A 19,552-nucleotide genomic window follows, 5' to 3' on the forward strand; every position below is an offset into this window, starting at 1 on the left:
AGTGGAAGCCCTGTTAGAGAAGTGGCAGACAAGATTCATGTTTGCTCTGAAACAGAGGCCTGGCAGACCTTCATCTGCCACAAGACTGAGCTAAGAAAAGGATAAATCAGATAATTTCTCTTGCTGTTCTGAATTGTATTATGTTTAATTGCTGGCATGGAATAGCCCTCTCCTAAAATGACAACCTACAGCCAACAGTATGGAAGTTTTTAAATAAAGTACAACTGAAGTCCAAGTCACTGCACATACACAAGGTTACAAGCAGAAAGAAGTGACAACAACACTTTGGGGACTGCCAGTGAAAATGGTGCATGACAACATAACAACAAAATAGTGTTTTCCATGTACTTCTGATCAGAAAAGTACAGATTAAATGTAGATTCAAAGGCATATAGCAGTCTGATACACGCTGTATGTGGTATGATTTGTTTACACTTCATGCAGCAGCTGCAGAACTAGATGTACAGTCACACATGCATCTTTTCCCCCCTGTTATTCTGCACAGTTATGTATGAACACTTGGCAGACACCACGCTAGACAATGCACATTTTGTCAGTGAAAGACTGGATACAGGAACCAGTAATCTGTAATCAGATGCTCTCCTGTGGTTAAGTGGGGTTACTGCGAATTCAAAATAAGAAAAACTGACGTTTGACATTTTTCCTCTGAACTCCTACATGTTAAAAGCAACAACAGCTAGTAGAAAAAACAGTGAATCCTTACAGATGACTGGTGCACTGTTATGGAAGGATCACGCACACGGAACGCCGTGAAAGGGGATGGAGGAGGCCCAGGCCGCACTCACCTCCCCAGCGCTGTGGCTGCGCTGCCGGGTCAGGTGCTGCCGATGGACCAGGGCGCTGGTGGGCCGGCTGCTCTGCAGGGGCAGCCGTGGGTCGATGAACGTCGTGGTGCGCGAGTTGTGGTCCACAAAGAAAGCCTGCAAAGGACACACGAGACAGAACTCATCAACACTGGTTTCATTCATTATGTCTGAGGTTAACGTCTGTTGGGGATCCGGGTTTCATTCCATCAGGTGGGGCTGTGGAAAATCTGTTACTGTGGCTTGCGTTTCCCTTCTGCAAAAGGAGGACAACACCTTTCCATCCCACCCAAAGGGATGAACTGTTTAATGCCTTACATTGTTCCTGTCCCTAAAGTCCTTTGAAATTCTCATCTGACAAGCATCAGAAGTGGGAAGCTTTATTATGACTGTCAAGAAGAGAAGACTTGAATATTTCATAAAAGTAATCCTGGTGTATTCTCCTTTTCATTCCCATATAAGCAGCTAAAAAGGCATCATTAAGTAGCAAACCCATTACCTTTTGTGAAGTATTTACCATATAATTATGAACACAATTGGCTGCATGTATGTCAAGTGTATGCTTGCATCCAGTGATGAACTATGATTACAGACCAACAGGGATTTTTGCCATATTTCTGCTACAATTATTCCAAGTTCATTGACCTTTTTTTAAAAATCAAAACAAAATGCAAAAAAAAAAACCCTAAAGCACTTCCAGAACAAAAAAAAGACCTCTGAAAGTCAAAAAGAAAGGTCAACCAACAACACAAAGACGATAGCAACAAAAAAAATTAAATCAGGCAATTGATGAGAACAACCACATACTGGCCAGTCAACCATTTGCTGAAAACAAGGTCACAGGGACATGCATCCTGGGAAATTAAAGCCTTCTACAGTTCTACCCAATTTGAACCAAAAAGGTCTCTAAGCCCTGAAATTTATACTTTTTGTAGCACCAGTGTTGCACTTGGAAACCAGCACTGCTCTATTTCAACACACTCTGTGTTTTCTGTCACAATACTGGAAACATGTGGAAGTGGCAAAAAAACACCTCAGTTTTGAGCAGGAGAATTACAGGAAAGTGACATCTGGCTCGAGGAATCAAAAAATCTGGACCAGCAGAGTGGTGGTCAGGGACTGCAGGAGCCATTTCTGTGTTTGGCTACCAGTGAGGTACTTCAACCACAATTCCACAAACAATTTATTCCTGTGGTGTCAGCAAAAGCAACATTCTCATCTTTCCCTCTCCTGACCACTTGTTTCATCCCCTGTGTGCCCTTCCTGCCTTGTGCTGGCACAAGTGTTTGTGTAGCCATGCAGTGAACCCATCAGGGGCTCTGGTCCAGGCTAAATTTACTCTTTTTTTGTCCCTCTCCCTGCTGGCTCCTCTAACCTTGGTCAGCTCACCAGGGATGAGAGGAGAGGAGAGGAGAGCAGAACCACTTTTCTGGCAGCAACACCAGCTTCTAGTATTCATGGAATCATTGTTTCAGATTGGGAAAGCCAGACCAGAGCAAATGCAATTCTTCTGACTGCTGTGAAGGTAGGCAGACAAACCAGTGGGTCATGCTACACAGCAAGTAAATGCCATTATGGACTGCAGTGGGAGAAAATGTTCATACTTCCATTTCCCAAGGAAGGAGAAGCATATGGAGAGACACCACAGTTGCAGAACCCTAAAAGTGTTCCAGAAAAGAGCACCAAGCCTCCTATAGCCCCAACAGCAATCCCCTGTACCTGTAGCTTGTGCCTACAAGGAAGGAATCCCATCACCTGAGCAGTAAGAACCCTGTTCTGACCATCTGACACAGTCACAGATATGCAAGTGAAACTGTTTCACCGTTCAAACACTGTAAAGTGTTTTGTTAAAGTGTCAATAAATGAAATTTTAATTGCTACATCTGAGCCTGATGTATACCTTGCAAACAATGATGCCACCCTGCAGTGCAGGTACACAGATTAGAGAATACAAAACCAGTGAGAAAGAACGAAAACCATAATGAAATTTATATTTGGGGCCTGGCAGATGACTGGAAGAGACTGCTGGAACACAGCCAGTCTTTCTGAAATTTTTTCTCCTGATTGGTAAAGATCTACCTACTTTACTAGCACGTGGTTGGTTTGGGGTATTAAGCACTTCTATCTGTTTTATCTAGCCTGTGTACATTTATAAGATGTAATGCACTTTCAGCAAAACCCAGGTTGATTTCATGAAGTCAACACCATACTGTAAATCACTTATTAAAAAATCCTGATTCAATAAAGGAGGTAGTACCCCTAGAGCTGCACCACTCAGTTCTGAGCTAATGCAGCACTCTAGTATTGCATGCAGTGTTCCACAGCATTCTATTTAAATAACTCAGTTTAGACATGAAGATAAAGACAATCATATCTTATTAAACATGTATGGTTGCAGGCCAGCTCATAGTAGCCTACTTTAAAACAAAGCATAAATTAGCACTTTGAAGCTTTGGTGAAGATAGCCATTGGAGCTTCAATGCTTTGGGCTAATCTGGACACTGGCACACATCTCAAAATACACTGTGGTTCACAATCTCCTTTCAAAAAAATTCCTCTCATAACTCCTGCCTAGCTATAATCCATAAATCTACAATGCTTGGAGAGACTGACATAAAATAGGTAGTGCCAAAACTATATTTAGCCCATTAAACATGAATAGTTGCCCTAGTTATTCTTCCAGTTAATATCTGTGACGCTTGCTAAAATACCTTTTCTTTCCATTGAAGACTTCAGTAATCAATTACTATGATTTCTTTAATTGTAGAGAGAAAAACCAAAAACGTGCTCTAATAAACTCCTATGTATTTGTACATCTTGCAGAGATCTAATTAAAAAGCACAAAGACTTGCATCTGAATAAATATGGACATGTGCTCACACACACTGCACAAATGCATTATCTGTACCATGTCTGTGTGTATGCACATGGGCACTGCAGGGCACAACCTCAAAGCTCAGCTCAGGGGCCTATTAAGCCTGTATAATGCTTCCTGCTGCCACATTTTCCAACAGCTTTCTGCCTCCCTGTGGTCAGTGACTGATGAAGGACCATCTGTAATGCCCATTAGAAACTACACTGTAGTCACACCAGACTTCTTATGGTATTATCTCCTGCAGGGGCTACACAGAGGAGCCAAAGAGGAGCTGGGCTTTGCTGTGCAGCCCTGCGGGGAGTTCAGAAGGGGGCAGTCCCCAGCTGACCTTGGAAAACAGCCCACAAAGAGCACAGGCACACACTGCCACGGGGGAATGAAAACACCACTATTCAGCACTGCACCAGGGCCAGAACCATCACGGTGCCTCGTGAGCAAGAGCACCAAGCTCTCACTGATATACTTGAAAAAATAAAGGAAAATCTCAGCAGGGAAGAGTACTTAAGGAAAGGAAACATAATTATTTATTGTGTTATGGCTAAGTTCTACTCCTTTCTCTTTAGGTTTATGCTTTAATAAAGGCAGGTCCAGCTTCAGTTTGGTCTTCCCAAGCACTGGTCTTGCCATGTGCTGGCCATGGTCTCTCGAGTGCTAAATAGGCACTTGTGACACTGACAATTCAATATGATGAAAATGAGCAATACTGAGACTAATTCAAAGTGAAGAAATCCCAGTAAGAATTTATTCAGTGCTTCCTCTTCTTGATTAATATTGTGTTAACATTGTTGTTACCAAATACCACCCCAGAAATGCAAAGGTCTAATTCTCTCTATGGAGCACGTATTAAAGAAAATTGAAAATTGCTCCATTCTTCAGGAGAAAACTGGCCTCTCAAGAACTTAACAGAACAAAAATTACTTAAAACAGAAAACAGTGAGGCAAAGAACAATGTTTGTAGAATTTCACATTCCTAATTGTGTGTCTAATGAAAAAATAAAGTGCTTTTCAGAGATAAAAAATCTAGGAAACAACCCTCAGGTATTTTTACCCATTAGTTTAGAATTGTCTTATCTTTCCAAGCATCAAGATCATTATTTATATGGACTCTCACAGCTAACCACATCGAGAATGATGAATGTAAGAACCAAGAAGCTAAATATGCCAATAATCCTAATAAACTGATAAGCCTTATCACTTCCTCACATGCTAATCACAGTGTATTTTTAATCCTCCCGTTTTCTACACAAAATACAACATTCCAGATACTGAGGATGCACTAGCTTAAAGTTACATTAAAACTTACATTACAACTGTAAAAGCAATATCACAATATTTTTTTAGGAAATTGAAAATTGATACCTGTTTAAAAAAATCATTGAAATTTATAAGTATTTAAGATCTCTAATACTTCTTAAGGAAACCGACTCCACACCATCTCTTTCCTTCTAAGCAAAACACAAGCACCAGAGTGATCCTCCTGGGAGCTGTCCCAGACCATCCTTTTTATTCCAGTCCATCCATCTGATCTCAGAAACTGATGAACACAAGGCCCTCTCACCCCTGTGCAGTTACCTTGCCCTGATGGTCGTGTTTCATCTCCCAGCCCCTGGGCAGCTCCAGCTGTTTGTTGGCAAACATGTTGAGGAAGCCCACCAGATCGCGGTTGTGCTGGTAGCGCTCGAAGTGGTGGGTGTCGCGCCGGACTTTGGTGATCATGTGCTTCAGACACGTGTTGTTTGTAAACATGCGGTAGGCACTCTGGAAAACACAAACAGCACGGGCTCTTCAAAGGGGAAACTGCTCTGGCCACCAAAGACAGCCCTGTTCACTGTAAGGGGGCCTGCAGAAGGAAAGTTACTCCTCCAATTGCTTCTCCTTACACTCTAAATCCCATTACACAAAGAAACACCGGGGGGAACCTATGCAAAAGAAGCACTGAAGAACATACAAACAAAGAAAATATATATATTAATATGGTTTTTTGTTCAGTGTGACCTCTAAAATACTTTGCTATTAACAAGGCAATCTGGGGGAAACAAATATTGTCATTAAGCAGCAAGGTCTTTCCCAGAATTGTGTCTCACCCTGTGCAAAGCACAGTAAGAAAGCTATTGCTTCCGTAAACAAATAATTTTCTATCATAAAAACGATGAAGAATCAAGTGGAAAATAAAAATTGCTATCATGCAGAGCTATGATGGCCCTGATAGCACAATAATTTCAGGGGACAATGATGAGTGAATCTAGCCTCCCTATGTACTACCAATATCTTATCATCAAACACTGAGCAGTGTTTTTGTACACAAAACAACTGCATTTATTAAAGCCTTTGAGCTGTAGCCACCATACTCACAGGGTTAGAATGCAGCACTGTAAAGAACTCTGGGCTGATAAGGAATTTCACAGGGGGAGACTGGAGCAATAACGTAAGTCTGGATCTGGAGGTAGAGTGAGGCAGCACATTCTCTCTTCGAAAGTCTAAGAGCAAAGTAAATATCAAAGATTTCCAGCAGTTATTACCAAAGCATCCCTGCAAACAATTATATTGATGTGAATAACACAAGCAAGGAAAGCATTAAGTAGACAACTATTTCAGATTTTCTGAGGATTATCCACATAAATGTACCCAAATTTCTTCTAAACTAACACTGAAGTTTCTGAAAATATTACAATCTTAGTTTAGTAACATTACCTGTTGTTTCTGTAAACATCCATTAAAAAAAATTCATGTTCCATTATTTGGGTTACCAAGTTTGTGCTTCTATATGAGATGCAATGAAGTCCCCTGGGCATGTCTGCACTGCTATACTGTAGCTGTATGCAGGTAAGTTATTTTTTAAAAGCTAACTAATGGATACAAAAGTCATTGTACAATTATAAATATTTCATTCCTTCTTAAAAAACAAACAATAAATCTGCCATTACCACAGTCCCAGTCTTGATACAGTATTGAAACAGCTTATGTAAGTAAGAAGCAGGTTGCCAAGGAAGTACCTTTCAAGTTTCAACTTCCAATAAACATTTGTGTCTTCTCCTAGCAACTACAGAAGTGCCCTGATTTTTCTTCAGTACCAGGAAGGAAGTGAAAAAATATTGAGTGTTGTTTGCTACAATGTGAACACTGTTGCCCCCAATTCTCTTGGAAGACATTTGGAAGTGTATTTTTAATGTAAATGAAAAACTGCAAGTTCAGATCTGGTCTTCAGTGATACTACACTAAAATGTGTGCTGCCATCTACATTTCAATTTCTTTTCTTTTTACATGTTGCAGTATGTGCACTCTTCTCCATCAAATGAACATTAATCATGTAGACCATAGCTATCACAGATATAAAAGATCATAACACACAAGCAGAGCAAGGAGAAAGGTAGTGAATGAGACTCAAAAGTGAGGGAAAAGTAAGAAGAAATAACAAAAGAAAAGGAAAATAACAAAGGTATGATTCTAAGTAAAGGGAATGGAGAAAATAAAATAAACACATTAAAGGAAACCAGGAAGTGTGAGGGAAACTGGCAAAATAAATAAACAAGAGGGGTTTTAGAAACACTACTTAAACAATAGACCTCAAGCTGTCCCACATGGAACACATCACGAACAGGGCAAAGGCAGAGTGGCACAAAGGCTCCTGAAGCTGTGCCTGAATACTTGGGCTGGGAGTGTCTTGCAGACACTCACTCAAGTTTTATGTGAACTCTGTACTGGTACAAAACTTGGGTGTACACCAGGCAACTCTCACACCCTGGAAGATGCTGTGACATGCAGCAGGTAATTCCTCTGTCATCATCTGGTCAATCTGGAAACCAGAATGGGCCACCAGGTGGGTTTTTATTGCAGTTTGAAGCTTATGAATTTGGTTTATGAGAAGTTTATTCAGCTGAATTTGCTGGTTAGGGTTTGGCCTGAATTTGCTTAACTTGTGTACAGCACTAACCATCTGGCTGTACTTGCACAAAGCTAGAAAAGGAAACAGCTACAGCAGAAGTGCACAAATAATAAAAAGGAACACTTGGGTAAATCTCAAGTTTTACAATGACTTGAAACTCAGAAAAGGGTGACACTGCTTGCTTTTCAGATTAATTTAGGAGAGACTTTTAAAAGAGTACACCAAGAGCATCTAGAGACCAAATCAAAGCACAGGACACCACAGAGCTGTGCAAGGGACTGGATGGGTAAAAAACTTTATCAACATGTTAGTAAATTTTTAGTAGGAAGATGACAAAGGAGAGAACTGCTTAGTGAAAAGAAAAAAAGTTTAGAACCCTAAACAAAAGGTATTTCTTCCTATCTTCATTCCAAAGGTTAACACTGGACAGACTATCAGAAGAATGAAAAAATGGAGGTGAGAGAGAGCAGCGTAAAGATCATGGTGCAAATTCAAGGTTTTCAAAGCCTTTAGGTCTGGTGGCATGCACTCCAACAGTTAGGAAATAAGGTGGAGTAATCACTGAGACACTGGTGGCTCTTTCAGAGGTCTGAAGGAGTTCTCAGAAGGAATGGGATAATGCTGTTAGAGTCCACCAAGATGTTTTACTAAGATCTCTCTGGGTCTGGTCCTACTCATTATTTCTACTAATGACTGGGTAGGGAAGAAAAAACTTGTTTCAATTAGGAGATTCTACAGTACATGGATAGCAGAATGGACAAGATTCAAAACCACAGGGCCACATTAGAAAAGTACACAGATCTGTGTGCAGGTAGGGATAATCAACTCACAAAGACCAATGAAAACAGACTTTTCTGCCAAAGTTCAGCACACAAGGCTCAGGACTTGATTTTAGCAGATCAAAGACTAAACACTGGTTAGTGTCAAATCATTAAAAAGAAAATAAACAAACAAAAACCAAGCCAAAACAAACAAAACCTTCTGCAGTAATGTACAAGGAGTGTTTTATGTAAGACACTTCCACAATCTCTTCAGTACAGCAGAGTCATAGCTTTACTTGATTTTCTGAAATATTCCTCAGAAGCTGAAGACCAACTCAAGACAATCCTGAGCTGGCCAAAAAACTAATTAGAGACCTAAACCCAGAAGTCACAAGGAAAGACTAGGAAGCAATGGATTTAAGGGTATGTTATAAGAAGAATAAAGAGTAGACTGTCTAAAAAAGTTAAAGAATGTCCCTCGAGTGGAGAATATAAGAACTCATGAGACAGCATTTGGCAAGCATGGCCTAGGAACAGCTCATCCAATTTATCTAGAGATGTAGCCAATGACTGTCTGAAGCCCTTTCTAGTTCTACATTCTACTATTTCAAACTGCAATAGCAGAGTCAAAATATTTGTAAGCCAGATCACGCAATTTTATATTTTTTTCACTGCAAGTGTCCTGCTCTCTAAACCAGTCTAGTACTGACAGAGAAGTGCTCTGAATCTCACAATCTTCTCTTCAGCATATTGAGCAGGCTGAGTCATAACCTTCAAAACTAGACAGAATTGAAAACAAATGGCTTCATTTTCACACAGACTTTCAGCAGAAAAAGTTAGGGTTCGCCTTAAGTACTCTCATTAAATCATCTGTGAGATAAGTGCTCCCTTCTTTGGAGAAGGGGTAAAAAATTATTATTTTTTTTTTAACCTGAATTAGAATGGTGAAATTCAGCTTCCTCTGCAGCTCCATCCACGGCATTTGTGTGCTCTTCAGGCCTGTCATTTGTCATTGTTCTTCGGATGCTCTGGTACCTAGGGTTGGAAAACTAGACTTTACATATAGTATATGGTAACTATGATCCAATTTTGGCTCTGAGGGACCCTGCCCATATTTTCTGCCATATAGGTTAATACATACTGACCTCTGATTTCTGCATTAATAGCCTTTTGAACTTCTGACAACCATCATCAGATGTATTATTTTTGGTCACATAGCTTAAGATCACAGGTGGAACACAAAAGCCCTGGAAGCTCACATGCAAACTAAAAGCAACAGCCCCACAAAAACAACCACCTCAGGCCAGCAGTGGGAGCAGCTGTGGCCTTGTCTCCATGCTCAGCCTTGCAATGGTGAATGCAGCTGTGCAGGCACACAAAGCTCACAAGCACCAAGGGTGACTCTTACCGGCGATTGAGCTGCTCCATCTGCTGTATGGAGTTGGATCTCTGCAGGATCTGTGGGGCTGGGGGGGCTGTGGGGCGCTGCCACGTTGTTGTCCTGTTCACGTGGTCCACGTAAAAAATCCGCCCGTGGCTGTCAATTCGAGCCTCCCAGTCTAAGGAGCAATAACATACTGTAAACTATGCAGGGCTTGGGACTTATTTGTTGATTTGTTTGAGCTCTGTCACTTTTATAACCCCACCTATTGTCTCTATAATAACTTCTACTACAACGTAGACATATGCATATGTATATAAAAAACACACATCTATACAGAAACAGACATGCCAGATTCTTAGACACCTGCAGCTACAGAAAACGTGCAAACCATTTAGTATATCAGTAGAAAAACAGTCTTTTTCTGACAGAGAGCTCAGCAGGCATCTAGATGAGACTGTCTATAGTGCAAGTCTAAGCGAAAGTAGTATCTGCTGACAAAATAAAAAAACTCAAGTTTTTAAACCAGAGTTTGTAAACAAAATATTCCAGGAAGAACAGAATTGTTCACTGGAAAAAAAACCAAAACCAAAATCCCTTAAACAGTTCACATCTGTGAATTCATTATCCTGCTTAATTGTCAAGCCCTAAACCACGGTATAGTAAGTTAGTAAGCTGGGATTTTTCTTGTCATGTTTATGCCCAATTCTGACACTGTCACCATTTCTGTAACACGCTCTTGCAGAAGAAAACCGTTTTTTCCCGCACTTAATTTAAAATACACAAGTTTAAACACTTGGGCAATGGCTTCCAAAGTAAAACATCTGCATCACTGTTGTGATGGACAAGGCTGTCTTCTGCTGTGTTCCTAAATGAGGCTATATTCCATCAAATCACTGCTAGTCAAATGTGTTACAAACAGCTTGCTGAATTGTCATTCATCAATGTTTCATGGTCAAGCTTTATTAATTTTTTCCCCAGGAGTGTACGAACTGGAGCACATTGTTGCACATTAGAGGCAGAAATAAAAGATCAGTATTTAAATTCTTTCTCTTGTTCTTTAATTTGACCTAACACAAGACTGAAAGAATGACACATATTTTTCGTTGTTACTTTCAAATGTTGATGAAACAACAAATTGAATATAATCCAAATTAAAAAGAAATTACAGTTTACAGCTCAAAATCCGATTCTTAATATTTTCCTTAATTTTTCAACATTAAAATATGAAACCTGTCACACATCTGAAAGCAGAGCTTTAGAGAAAACAAACTGAATTTGGGCAATGACTAGTAGACTTTTGTATTAGCAAATTATTTATTTACAGTGCTGCATACATGCATGCCTACATGCAAAAACCCAGTAAATGGCAGAAATGTTTAAATACTACACAATCAAAGCTTTTTCCACAAACATTTCAGCAGTTTTTCCAGTAAGTTATTGTAGTGTATAGTTTTCTTCTGAAACCACAGAACTGGACCAGCTATTTCTGTGCAATTCTGAAATATCTGTCTCCCAGACATAGGTTTGTAAAATGTAGAACTGGTATAATAGGGTGGCAGTTAATTAACTTGAAGATCGCACACAGGATTAATCTGATTATAACAGAACCAGCAGGCTGCAAAACCATATCATCATCCTGGCTTTGCACACACAGTCCTATCTGGGTTTTGCTATCAGGCTTCTTCCAGTTACTTGCTGCAATTACAGAGCAAACACAGTCCCATACCATACTGGGAAATAGGGATCTGTTCATTTTACACTAAGTATCTTAATTCCTGACTCCTTTAAAGTAACAGAGCTTTGCCACAGACTTCAGTGGGTCTGAATTTCCTTTTCTTTTTTCATATTTGGTTTAAAGCTATGTTTGCCTATCAGCTGTATAGCCTTTTTTTTGGCGGGGGGGAATTCCTTTCTTTGAATACATAATACTGAATAGATTTTCACTTCTCAAAGTTTAGGCACATGAATAAGTTCAATAATTGAGAGCAATGTATTTTTCATATGCATTAGAGAAATTACAATTCATTTGTTCATTAAGGCTCATCTAATTGTTGCTTAATGTCCAGGTTTATTTTAATATAAAATCTTCACTCTGCCTCAAAAAATGCAAGGAAACACAGACACCTGCAAGTTAATCTGCAGATATGAAAGGTGTTGTATATTCCTTTGTAAATCATTACCACACAAGCAGTATTCAGAGATTTCAGAGTGTTTGACAGCTCACAGTCCCTCACAGGCACCATCACCTCATCTCCCTGCCCCTGTGCAGTGCACACAGGAAAGGCAGCAGTGTCTCTGCAAGAGCGACGCTCAGCAAGTCTGTGTGCCCAGGTGTAATTATCCCAGCAACAACACCGGACCCTACCATCCTCACTCCTCACTTCCAACTCCTCAGCTGCTCATTCTCAGTTCTCACATTCAAAAAGGAAACGTAATGAACTCTCAGTAATGAGCCACAGGCAGCTTATGCCCCAGTTAAAGGATGGAGAAGCTCACTTGGTGGCAGAGCCTCGTCCACTCTCTGGTACCGGCTAACGTCCTGACGCACCGAAGGCAGGGACCTCAAGGGCTGGTGGCCATTGGCTGGAGAACCTGGAACCAAAACACACACAAATTTCTTTTTTCAGTCAATGTGAGGAAGCCCTAGAGTTACCTCTAAACTGAGCAAGCAGTGTTAAAGCTTCTGCAGGACTATGGTATTTCAGGATATATCTAACAGTCATCTTTTCTAGGGGTCAAAATAAATTATGCTGACAGCTCTAGGCAAGTGATTCCTCTGGGATGGCTCCTGGAAACATCACCTCTGGGATGTGCTGCATCCATCTGTGAGCAGCCAAAGTCAGGGCATGGAAACAACCTGTGCCTGAGCCATATCCCAGGACAAAGCTCCACCTGGCCCCAGAAACCTTAAGAGTGGGAGGTGGAGCTGTCCACTGTCCTTCCTTGCTGCAGCCAAACTGATCTGCAAAACATGATGCAACATGACACCTAATAAAGAGCATCCCAAATGTCTAGAAAATGTTGTAAAATATTGACAGTATTTGAAATGAACACCAAAATTATTATTTTCAGTCAACAACATTTTTATGAAGGGAGGATTTTTTTTGCTTATATATAGCTCTTGGTATGCTATGAAAAAGATGCATTTGGAAACCCACTTGATTGGATATACTTCAGTCCCTGAAGAAACTGAACAGATTCCATAATTATTAAAGTTGCTTGGAAACAATTCATTAGGGACGCATTTCTACTTTCAGCGATTTTAGTGAGACAGAAAATTCTCAACTGTTAAAATAATTTAAAAATCAATAAGAGTTTTACAGTGTTAACTTAGGTAACACATTTCTCTCCTCCCAAGGTTCCTGTGCGCTAGGATCCATCTGTACAGAGAAGGAACTGGGAAAAAGAAAATAAAGAGCCTGAAGTTGACAAAATATGATTATTTTTCCTTTCCCCTTTCTTTTGATTACCTTTATGTTTTAATGCTAATATAAAACATCCAAAAGAAAAGAGCGCAATATAAATTCTATTTTGCATTTCATACTTTTGGGGGGAGTTTTGTCCCTAATTACCATATTCATTAGTGAGCAGGGTAATATTGTGGAATTCTTTCCTCCTCCTCATGAATTAAAATACATCCAATTTTAAAGTAAACACATTTTGGATATTTCAGGTTTGGATTTTTCATTAAATCAAAAACCTCCAAAAGTGTCTTGAAGAAAGAAATAAATTCAAAGGAACAAAAAAAAAAAAAATCTTGAAAGATAGAAAATTGAGAATTTAAGGATCTTGTTTTCAGGTGCAGTAAGGTCACTCCAGAAAGTGCCTCCTGCAGTTGTTACCTCCAGTAGCTCCTTCAAGCTGCGCTGTGGCACCCTCACAAGCTGCCTGCGCTCCCTCAATTTCTTCATCCTGAGACTGGCTCTGGGCAGCTGCTGCCTGCAGGCTTCTTCTTCTTTGCCAGATTTCTTCTGCTTCCTCTTGGTCCTGCAGTTCACCTGCCTCAGCCTCCTGCGCCTCCTCCTGAGGTAACTGCACCGCAGGCAGAGAACCAGCAGCGCTCGCAGGCTCCTGCGCTTCGGCACCCGGCTCCGCCGCAGCTGCCTCGAGGGCACAGGCTCCCTCCTCCTCCTCCTCCTCCTGAGGGGAGAAGGCCGGGGTCTCGGGAAACCTGGCGCTCTCGCAGGAGGAGCAGCGCATCTCCACGGAGGAGCGCCGCACGGTCGCGCTCTCGTTGCAGGAGCTGTCGGCGCCCTCGGCGTCGCTCTCCCCCTCGGGCCGGGTGCTGGCCTCGCTGACGCTCTCGGTGCGAGCGGGGTCGCTCTGCTCCGTTTCCGATGACAGCTGCGAAGGCTCCGAGCCTTGGTCAATGGACTCCGTCTCGCTGACGCCCCTTCTGCTCCCACCTGCGGCCTCAGCAGCTCCCGGGTCCGCGCTGCCGGGAGGCTGCTCTGCCTCCGCAGGGGCAGGGGACTCGCTGCCAGCCTGCTCCGCTGCAGCCTCTGCCTGAGAGCCCTGCAGGGTCTCGCCTCCTTCCTCTGGAGGTGGAAGCTCTGGGAGAGACTCTTGCTGGTCATCAACTGATGGCAAAGGAGCATCAGAGGCTGAAACCCTTTCACTCTCTGCAGGCCCCGGCATTACCTGATCTGATGAACTTACTTCATTTCTTTCAACGTTTCTGGTAGCACCATTAAGCATTACTAAGCCACCATCATCTTCCAAAGAAGATGGAAAACCCAGGTCTTGATGCAGCTCATGCTCCTCTTCATCTGAGTCAATGTGAAGCATAGCATTAAGTCTTGTGTCAGTAGGGAAGCTACTCCTCAGTTTTGGGGAGGCTCCTCGTGGACGGTCACCACAGGCAGATGTCCCTGGCCTGGGATGGTTATTGTGTTCTATTGCATCGAGATAGTCATTTAGTGAGTCCTGGCGGCCTCTGGGAGGGGATGATCTTGAACCACCAGAGGTCAGCTCATCCTGGTCTGTCTCCAGAGTCCTACTAGTCCTTAAAGAATGTCTCAGGATTGTGTCTCCAGAAGATTCCTCAAAGACGGGGCCGTTGGAACACACCGTGGATGTATCGTGATGTCCTGCTGGCATGTCCTCATCATCAGAGGGGCTCCCCAAGTCTCCATTTACAGAGTTGGTTCCTAGCAAAGTCCCAACTGTTTCTGGTGAAGCATCTGCAGAGACAGAAAGACTGAAGGTGAAACACAAGCAAGAACACACAGTTCATTCTACTTAAATTATATAACAATACACATCCTTGAAGATGCTTGCTAACTTCAATCAGAAAACCAAGGGAAGAAACTTCAGTCAAAGTAACAGAGGCATCTACACTGTTGGAATAGCAGTTACAGAATTTTCTCTGTATAAGTCTGTATACTGTTTTGTAGGATATAGAAAAATTAAGAGGTGTATAGTATGACTTTAAAGATTCCCATTTTCCTTTCAAAAGACAGAGCACTGCCAAGCATACAATGAGAATCACAAGCAGATTCGTTTAGAATCTATCCAAGAAAATCAAAAACAATATGCTAAGTGTTGCTGGTTCTTGAACTGCCATGTCCAAGGCAGTACGTGCCATATCTAAATTTTTAATCCCAACAGAAAAAATCTGTAGTAGGGGGACCATACACAAATGAGAAAGTATATTATGTCCTCAACAACAGAAAAGCACAGACACAGAAATACAGAGAAACTACTTCCATACAACTGTCTGGAGATCCAGATCATTGACAAATTCTCACCTTCGTGAACAGAAGACGTGATTTCCACTTTGAATTGGAGATACCCACTAACATGATCAGCAGGGAGCCTTCTACCAAGATTATAGCTGACAACCTGGTCTCTGCAAAATCAAAAATACTGGGTTTTTAAAATTTTTGCTGGCTTCATGTTTTCAGTATTTAATTCCTATTATGGTATTAAAATCGGCCACATACTCCAGCTTGCATGGAAAAGAACAAACACTAACAATGGTGTAAAATACCTTTTGTTAACAGATAAAGCAGCCTAAAAAACTATGTTTGATCAATTCCAAATACAGACTGTGCCCCACCAATTCTTATAGATCCCAAAATATCTTAAGTTCTAAAGAAATCAAATTGCAAAGGTCCCTCTCTAGGCTAACCTCCTCCTATCCCAAACGCAGTGTATAATTAACAAAACCTTTCTGCCCCCTTGTGGTTTTTACTATGTACAAAAGTCACAAATAGTTACTTCATAATTTTTCACATTAAACAAAGCACTTCTATGTTCTGATTTAGTAAAACAATGCTTGAATTTATCTTTAAAAACGTTCTTAAGAGTTACTGAATTCAGTGGGGCTCAGACTAGGTTAGACATTTGTATCAGCTTGAGACTTTGGATCAGATCCCAGGCTGTACATTTTTATTTAGGCACAGCCAGAATTCACAGCTCCAGCTCCCCTCAGCACAGCTGGGACAGCTGAAGGAAGAAGAGGGAGCTACTAAAGACCTCCACAGGAAATTATTGTTATCCATGCAAATAACTTGATAGTGGTATAAACACCTCTCTTTTAATGAGAGCACTCCTACTGCCAAATAAAACAAGTTATTACTGAAATAAGCTGCAGTAGTTTGCATAAACTTTTAGGGGAAAAAAAATAGCCCTGAGTGGACAAGCAGCCTCCCCTCTCCGTACTGCTCAATAGCCCACAGGATACCAAATCTCTGGAGTAGTGTCTCCAGGACCTGTCACAGACTCCTCACTCTGTACTCCAAGTACAAGTCACCATCAAATGTCTGAGGTTTCCAGTTTTTACATAAGTTTTATATTACTCCATGCCATTCGAGAATAGAGGAAGCCATGTCATGAATAATGCCTTTTCTGTATTCAGCTGAATCAATTCTAGATGATTCTCACGCTCATTTATCATGCTGTCCAGGAAATTAAAGCCACAGGCCCTTTCATTACACAAATTTGTGAGCTCTGACTACAGCTAAAACTGGGGTAGAATTTATTAAAAGAGGATGGTTCTGGATTTCATATTTTCATTCCTTAAGTATCATCCCTGACATTACCAAAATGATGGTGTTATACTAGCTTGACCAAAAAAAAAAAAAATACAAGAGCACTAGCAGTTATAATTGTGTATTTGGTACATTTTTACTTCACATCTACATTGACCACTACTTTACTTTTCAAAACCTTTGGTCAATCTTTACACAAAAACTGAAAATGGACAGGTATACTACAGAAGAAGAGGCAAAGATTTAATGTCAGTTCTAACAGCAGTATGGCAAACCAACCGAATACCCATATTCTTAATAGAGATTTCTTATACTGCCTCTCCTTTCCCAAAATGACTTGATATATGAACTATACAGAACTGAAATTCAGAGAAGAAAACAGGAAATGTCTTCCAGATTAATGGTTTGAAGAAACAGAGGTGAGAACTGATGAACACAGAAAATTGGTAATTTCCACAAATCACAGCACCAGGAATCCCAGAGCACAAAAACATTTTGGTGTTTAGCAAGGAAATACACACCCTGCACTAGGTTTTAAAACCAGCCTAGATCATGGAGTTATTTTTGAGTTTATAGGAGTGTGCAAATTTATTAGAAAAAGCTGCTTGTTCAACCAATATGTTGAAACTCGATGTGAGGCACTTCCTAGAAAAGTTATATTGTGTATATATCACTGTTCTTGGATACCACTACAAAACAAATGGACAGGCTTTTAAAAAAGTTCTATGTCAGAAGGTATCATCAAAATTTTAAGCTACTATTACAATTTTATTCTTCCTTTACTTACCAGTGTAGACACCACTTTGAAAATGTAAAGTTGAATACTGTTTTCAAATTGAATTTGATTTTCTCCCCTTATGCAACCTGTTACTTTGAGGGGAATATCTGCGGAAAAGGATGCCAGTTTGTATAAGTGTGATGACACTGCCATGCCCTTAAGCTTTAAAGCAGAAAATATGCATTTAATTTCACCATGATTCCTCATGGGCCTAATCCTGTGACTTTTTAAAGTCAATTGAGACACTAACTTTAGCAAACTTTGAGGCAAGGCCTTTAAAAAAGGCATGCACAAGAGGTGAATTTTGAGTCCCATCACTGAGCTATTCATAACAACAGGCAATTTTAATTGTGTAGTGCTAGAAGCACTCTGAAAATAAGGACTCCCAGCCTTGCAGTTCTGGCCAATTCACTGAAGGGATATTACATCTCTGATTAGTGAGCTGACAATTACAAAGACACCAGCTGTACAAGAAGTCAGTCAATTATACCTGCTTGTTCTAAAAGATTTGCACACAACCATGTAGTACTATGAAAATGCCTTGCTTCTTGACTAGCTAGCCAGAGGGTAAGGTTTCTCGTGACTAGCATTTTTTATGTAAAGAAATAAGGCTGAAAGAAAAAGACACACACCAACAGAAACGTGGGTACATGTATTCAGGACAGGGCTAGAAACGTTGCCATTTTCCAGTCAGGCAATAAAGCTATTAAAATTACAATATATTTCTTAGTATAGATGTAGTACAAATTTGCTGTGAGTAAACCAAAAAGGCTGCTCTTTGCTCTCAGTATCCTAGATGCTGAGTCCTCCTGCTGAACACAAGCTAGCATTAAGAATGTATTCATTTACCCAATTGCATGTCTCTCCAAAAGTCTCTGAACGGGTATGGTTAACTTCCCAAGGAAGCGCTTGATGATTGGACGACTCTTGGCAAATTTGTCTTTAACCTCAATTTCCAGGACATCTGTTAGAAGTGCAACAAAAGAATATTTCTGGAAGGAAAGAACATATTTGACACCATATCAATACACCTTTATTCAGAAAGAATGTACTTAATTACTACTAATGTGCAGCAAACTCCAAAAGTAATGACTGATGACAGCAGTTTCCACATGGCAAAATAATGTCAACATCATTTATTACAGAATTTTTGCATATGTAACTAGCTTTTTACTGTTCCTCATCCCCTTTCACAGTTTCTTGAAAAGAATTGCTCAGTAAGAAACTGCACTGGATAAAAGCACTTTCAGGGTGTATGTCAGAAAGTAGAACGCCCTGTATCCTACTGCTTGCTTCCATTTGCATAGGGGAAAGCAAAAAGAGAAGGAATCCTGGCTGCACTCTGTCAGGTCCATGCAGGAGGAAGGAAAGAAGTGTCTCACTCCAGGCTGTGCTCAGAAGAATCTCCCTCCCAAAATCATGCCTGGCATTCATGTTTTGTATGCATGACAGGAAGTCAGAAGGGCAATGTGTGTACAGTACATTCAGGAACAGCATTAGTACAGAAGGAGAATTTTCTATGGAGTTTTGCCCCAACATTGACAAATCTTCCCAGCAAACTCCAAGAGAACCTCTTCCTGCACTTGAGGCCTTTAAACAATATGATGTTACTTTACAGAAGATTTCTTAATGTCTGGTAAAATCATTTTTTCACCTTTCCCTACACAGGAACATTAACACAGTTACTCTTTTCAGCTTTCATTTTCATGCATTTTTGAGTACTTCATCTCTTAGATCTGTACTGCTCTGTCAAGTCTGCCCAACAATGGCCAAAAGATTCAAAAGTGGTACAGGGCAAATGTTAAGCAAGCATGTTGGCAGACACACACACACATACACACACATCCAGTGTGATGATAAATTCCCTTAGGAAAACAGGCTTAGAAACCCAAAATATATATTTGTCATCTAGATTTTAAAATATTCCAAATAAGCAAGCAAAGCATGGCATAACCTACTCAGAAAAAACAAGGTCATCTGGTTACTCTTTTGCTATCTGCCACCTTCATGACCTCTGAGCAAACCACCTGTGCACAATGCCTAATTCACGTG

The 19,552-nt window shown here is 40.7% G+C and overlaps 1 protein-coding gene across 3 annotated transcripts in view; it reads right to left on the reverse strand.

The window, feature by feature from the left end:
• Nucleotides 1–19,552, reverse strand: part of HECW2 (HECT, C2 and WW domain containing E3 ubiquitin protein ligase 2) — a 143,154-nt gene that overhangs the window by 33,098 nt on the left and 90,504 nt on the right. For all 3 annotated transcript variants that reach the window (XM_005490915.4, XM_026795747.2, XM_074548205.1), the window contains 9 exons: nt 18,350–18,492; nt 15,478–15,578; nt 13,570–14,910; nt 12,224–12,319; nt 9,752–9,902; nt 9,275–9,378; nt 6,052–6,176; nt 5,272–5,457; nt 807–941 (listed from right to left, as the gene is read on the reverse strand). In XM_005490915.4, the coding sequence (XP_005490972.2) occupies nt 807–941; nt 5,272–5,457; nt 6,052–6,176; nt 9,275–9,378; nt 9,752–9,902; nt 12,224–12,319; nt 13,570–14,910; nt 15,478–15,578; nt 18,350–18,492 (2,382 nt within the window). The remainder of the gene's footprint in view (nt 1–806; nt 942–5,271; nt 5,458–6,051; nt 6,177–9,274; nt 9,379–9,751; nt 9,903–12,223; nt 12,320–13,569; nt 14,911–15,477; nt 15,579–18,349; nt 18,493–19,552) is intronic.

This window comes from Zonotrichia albicollis, chromosome 10 (assembly GCF_047830755.1).
Source record: "Zonotrichia albicollis isolate bZonAlb1 chromosome 10, bZonAlb1.hap1, whole genome shotgun sequence".
Lineage (NCBI taxonomy): Eukaryota > Metazoa > Chordata > Aves > Passeriformes > Passerellidae > Zonotrichia > Zonotrichia albicollis.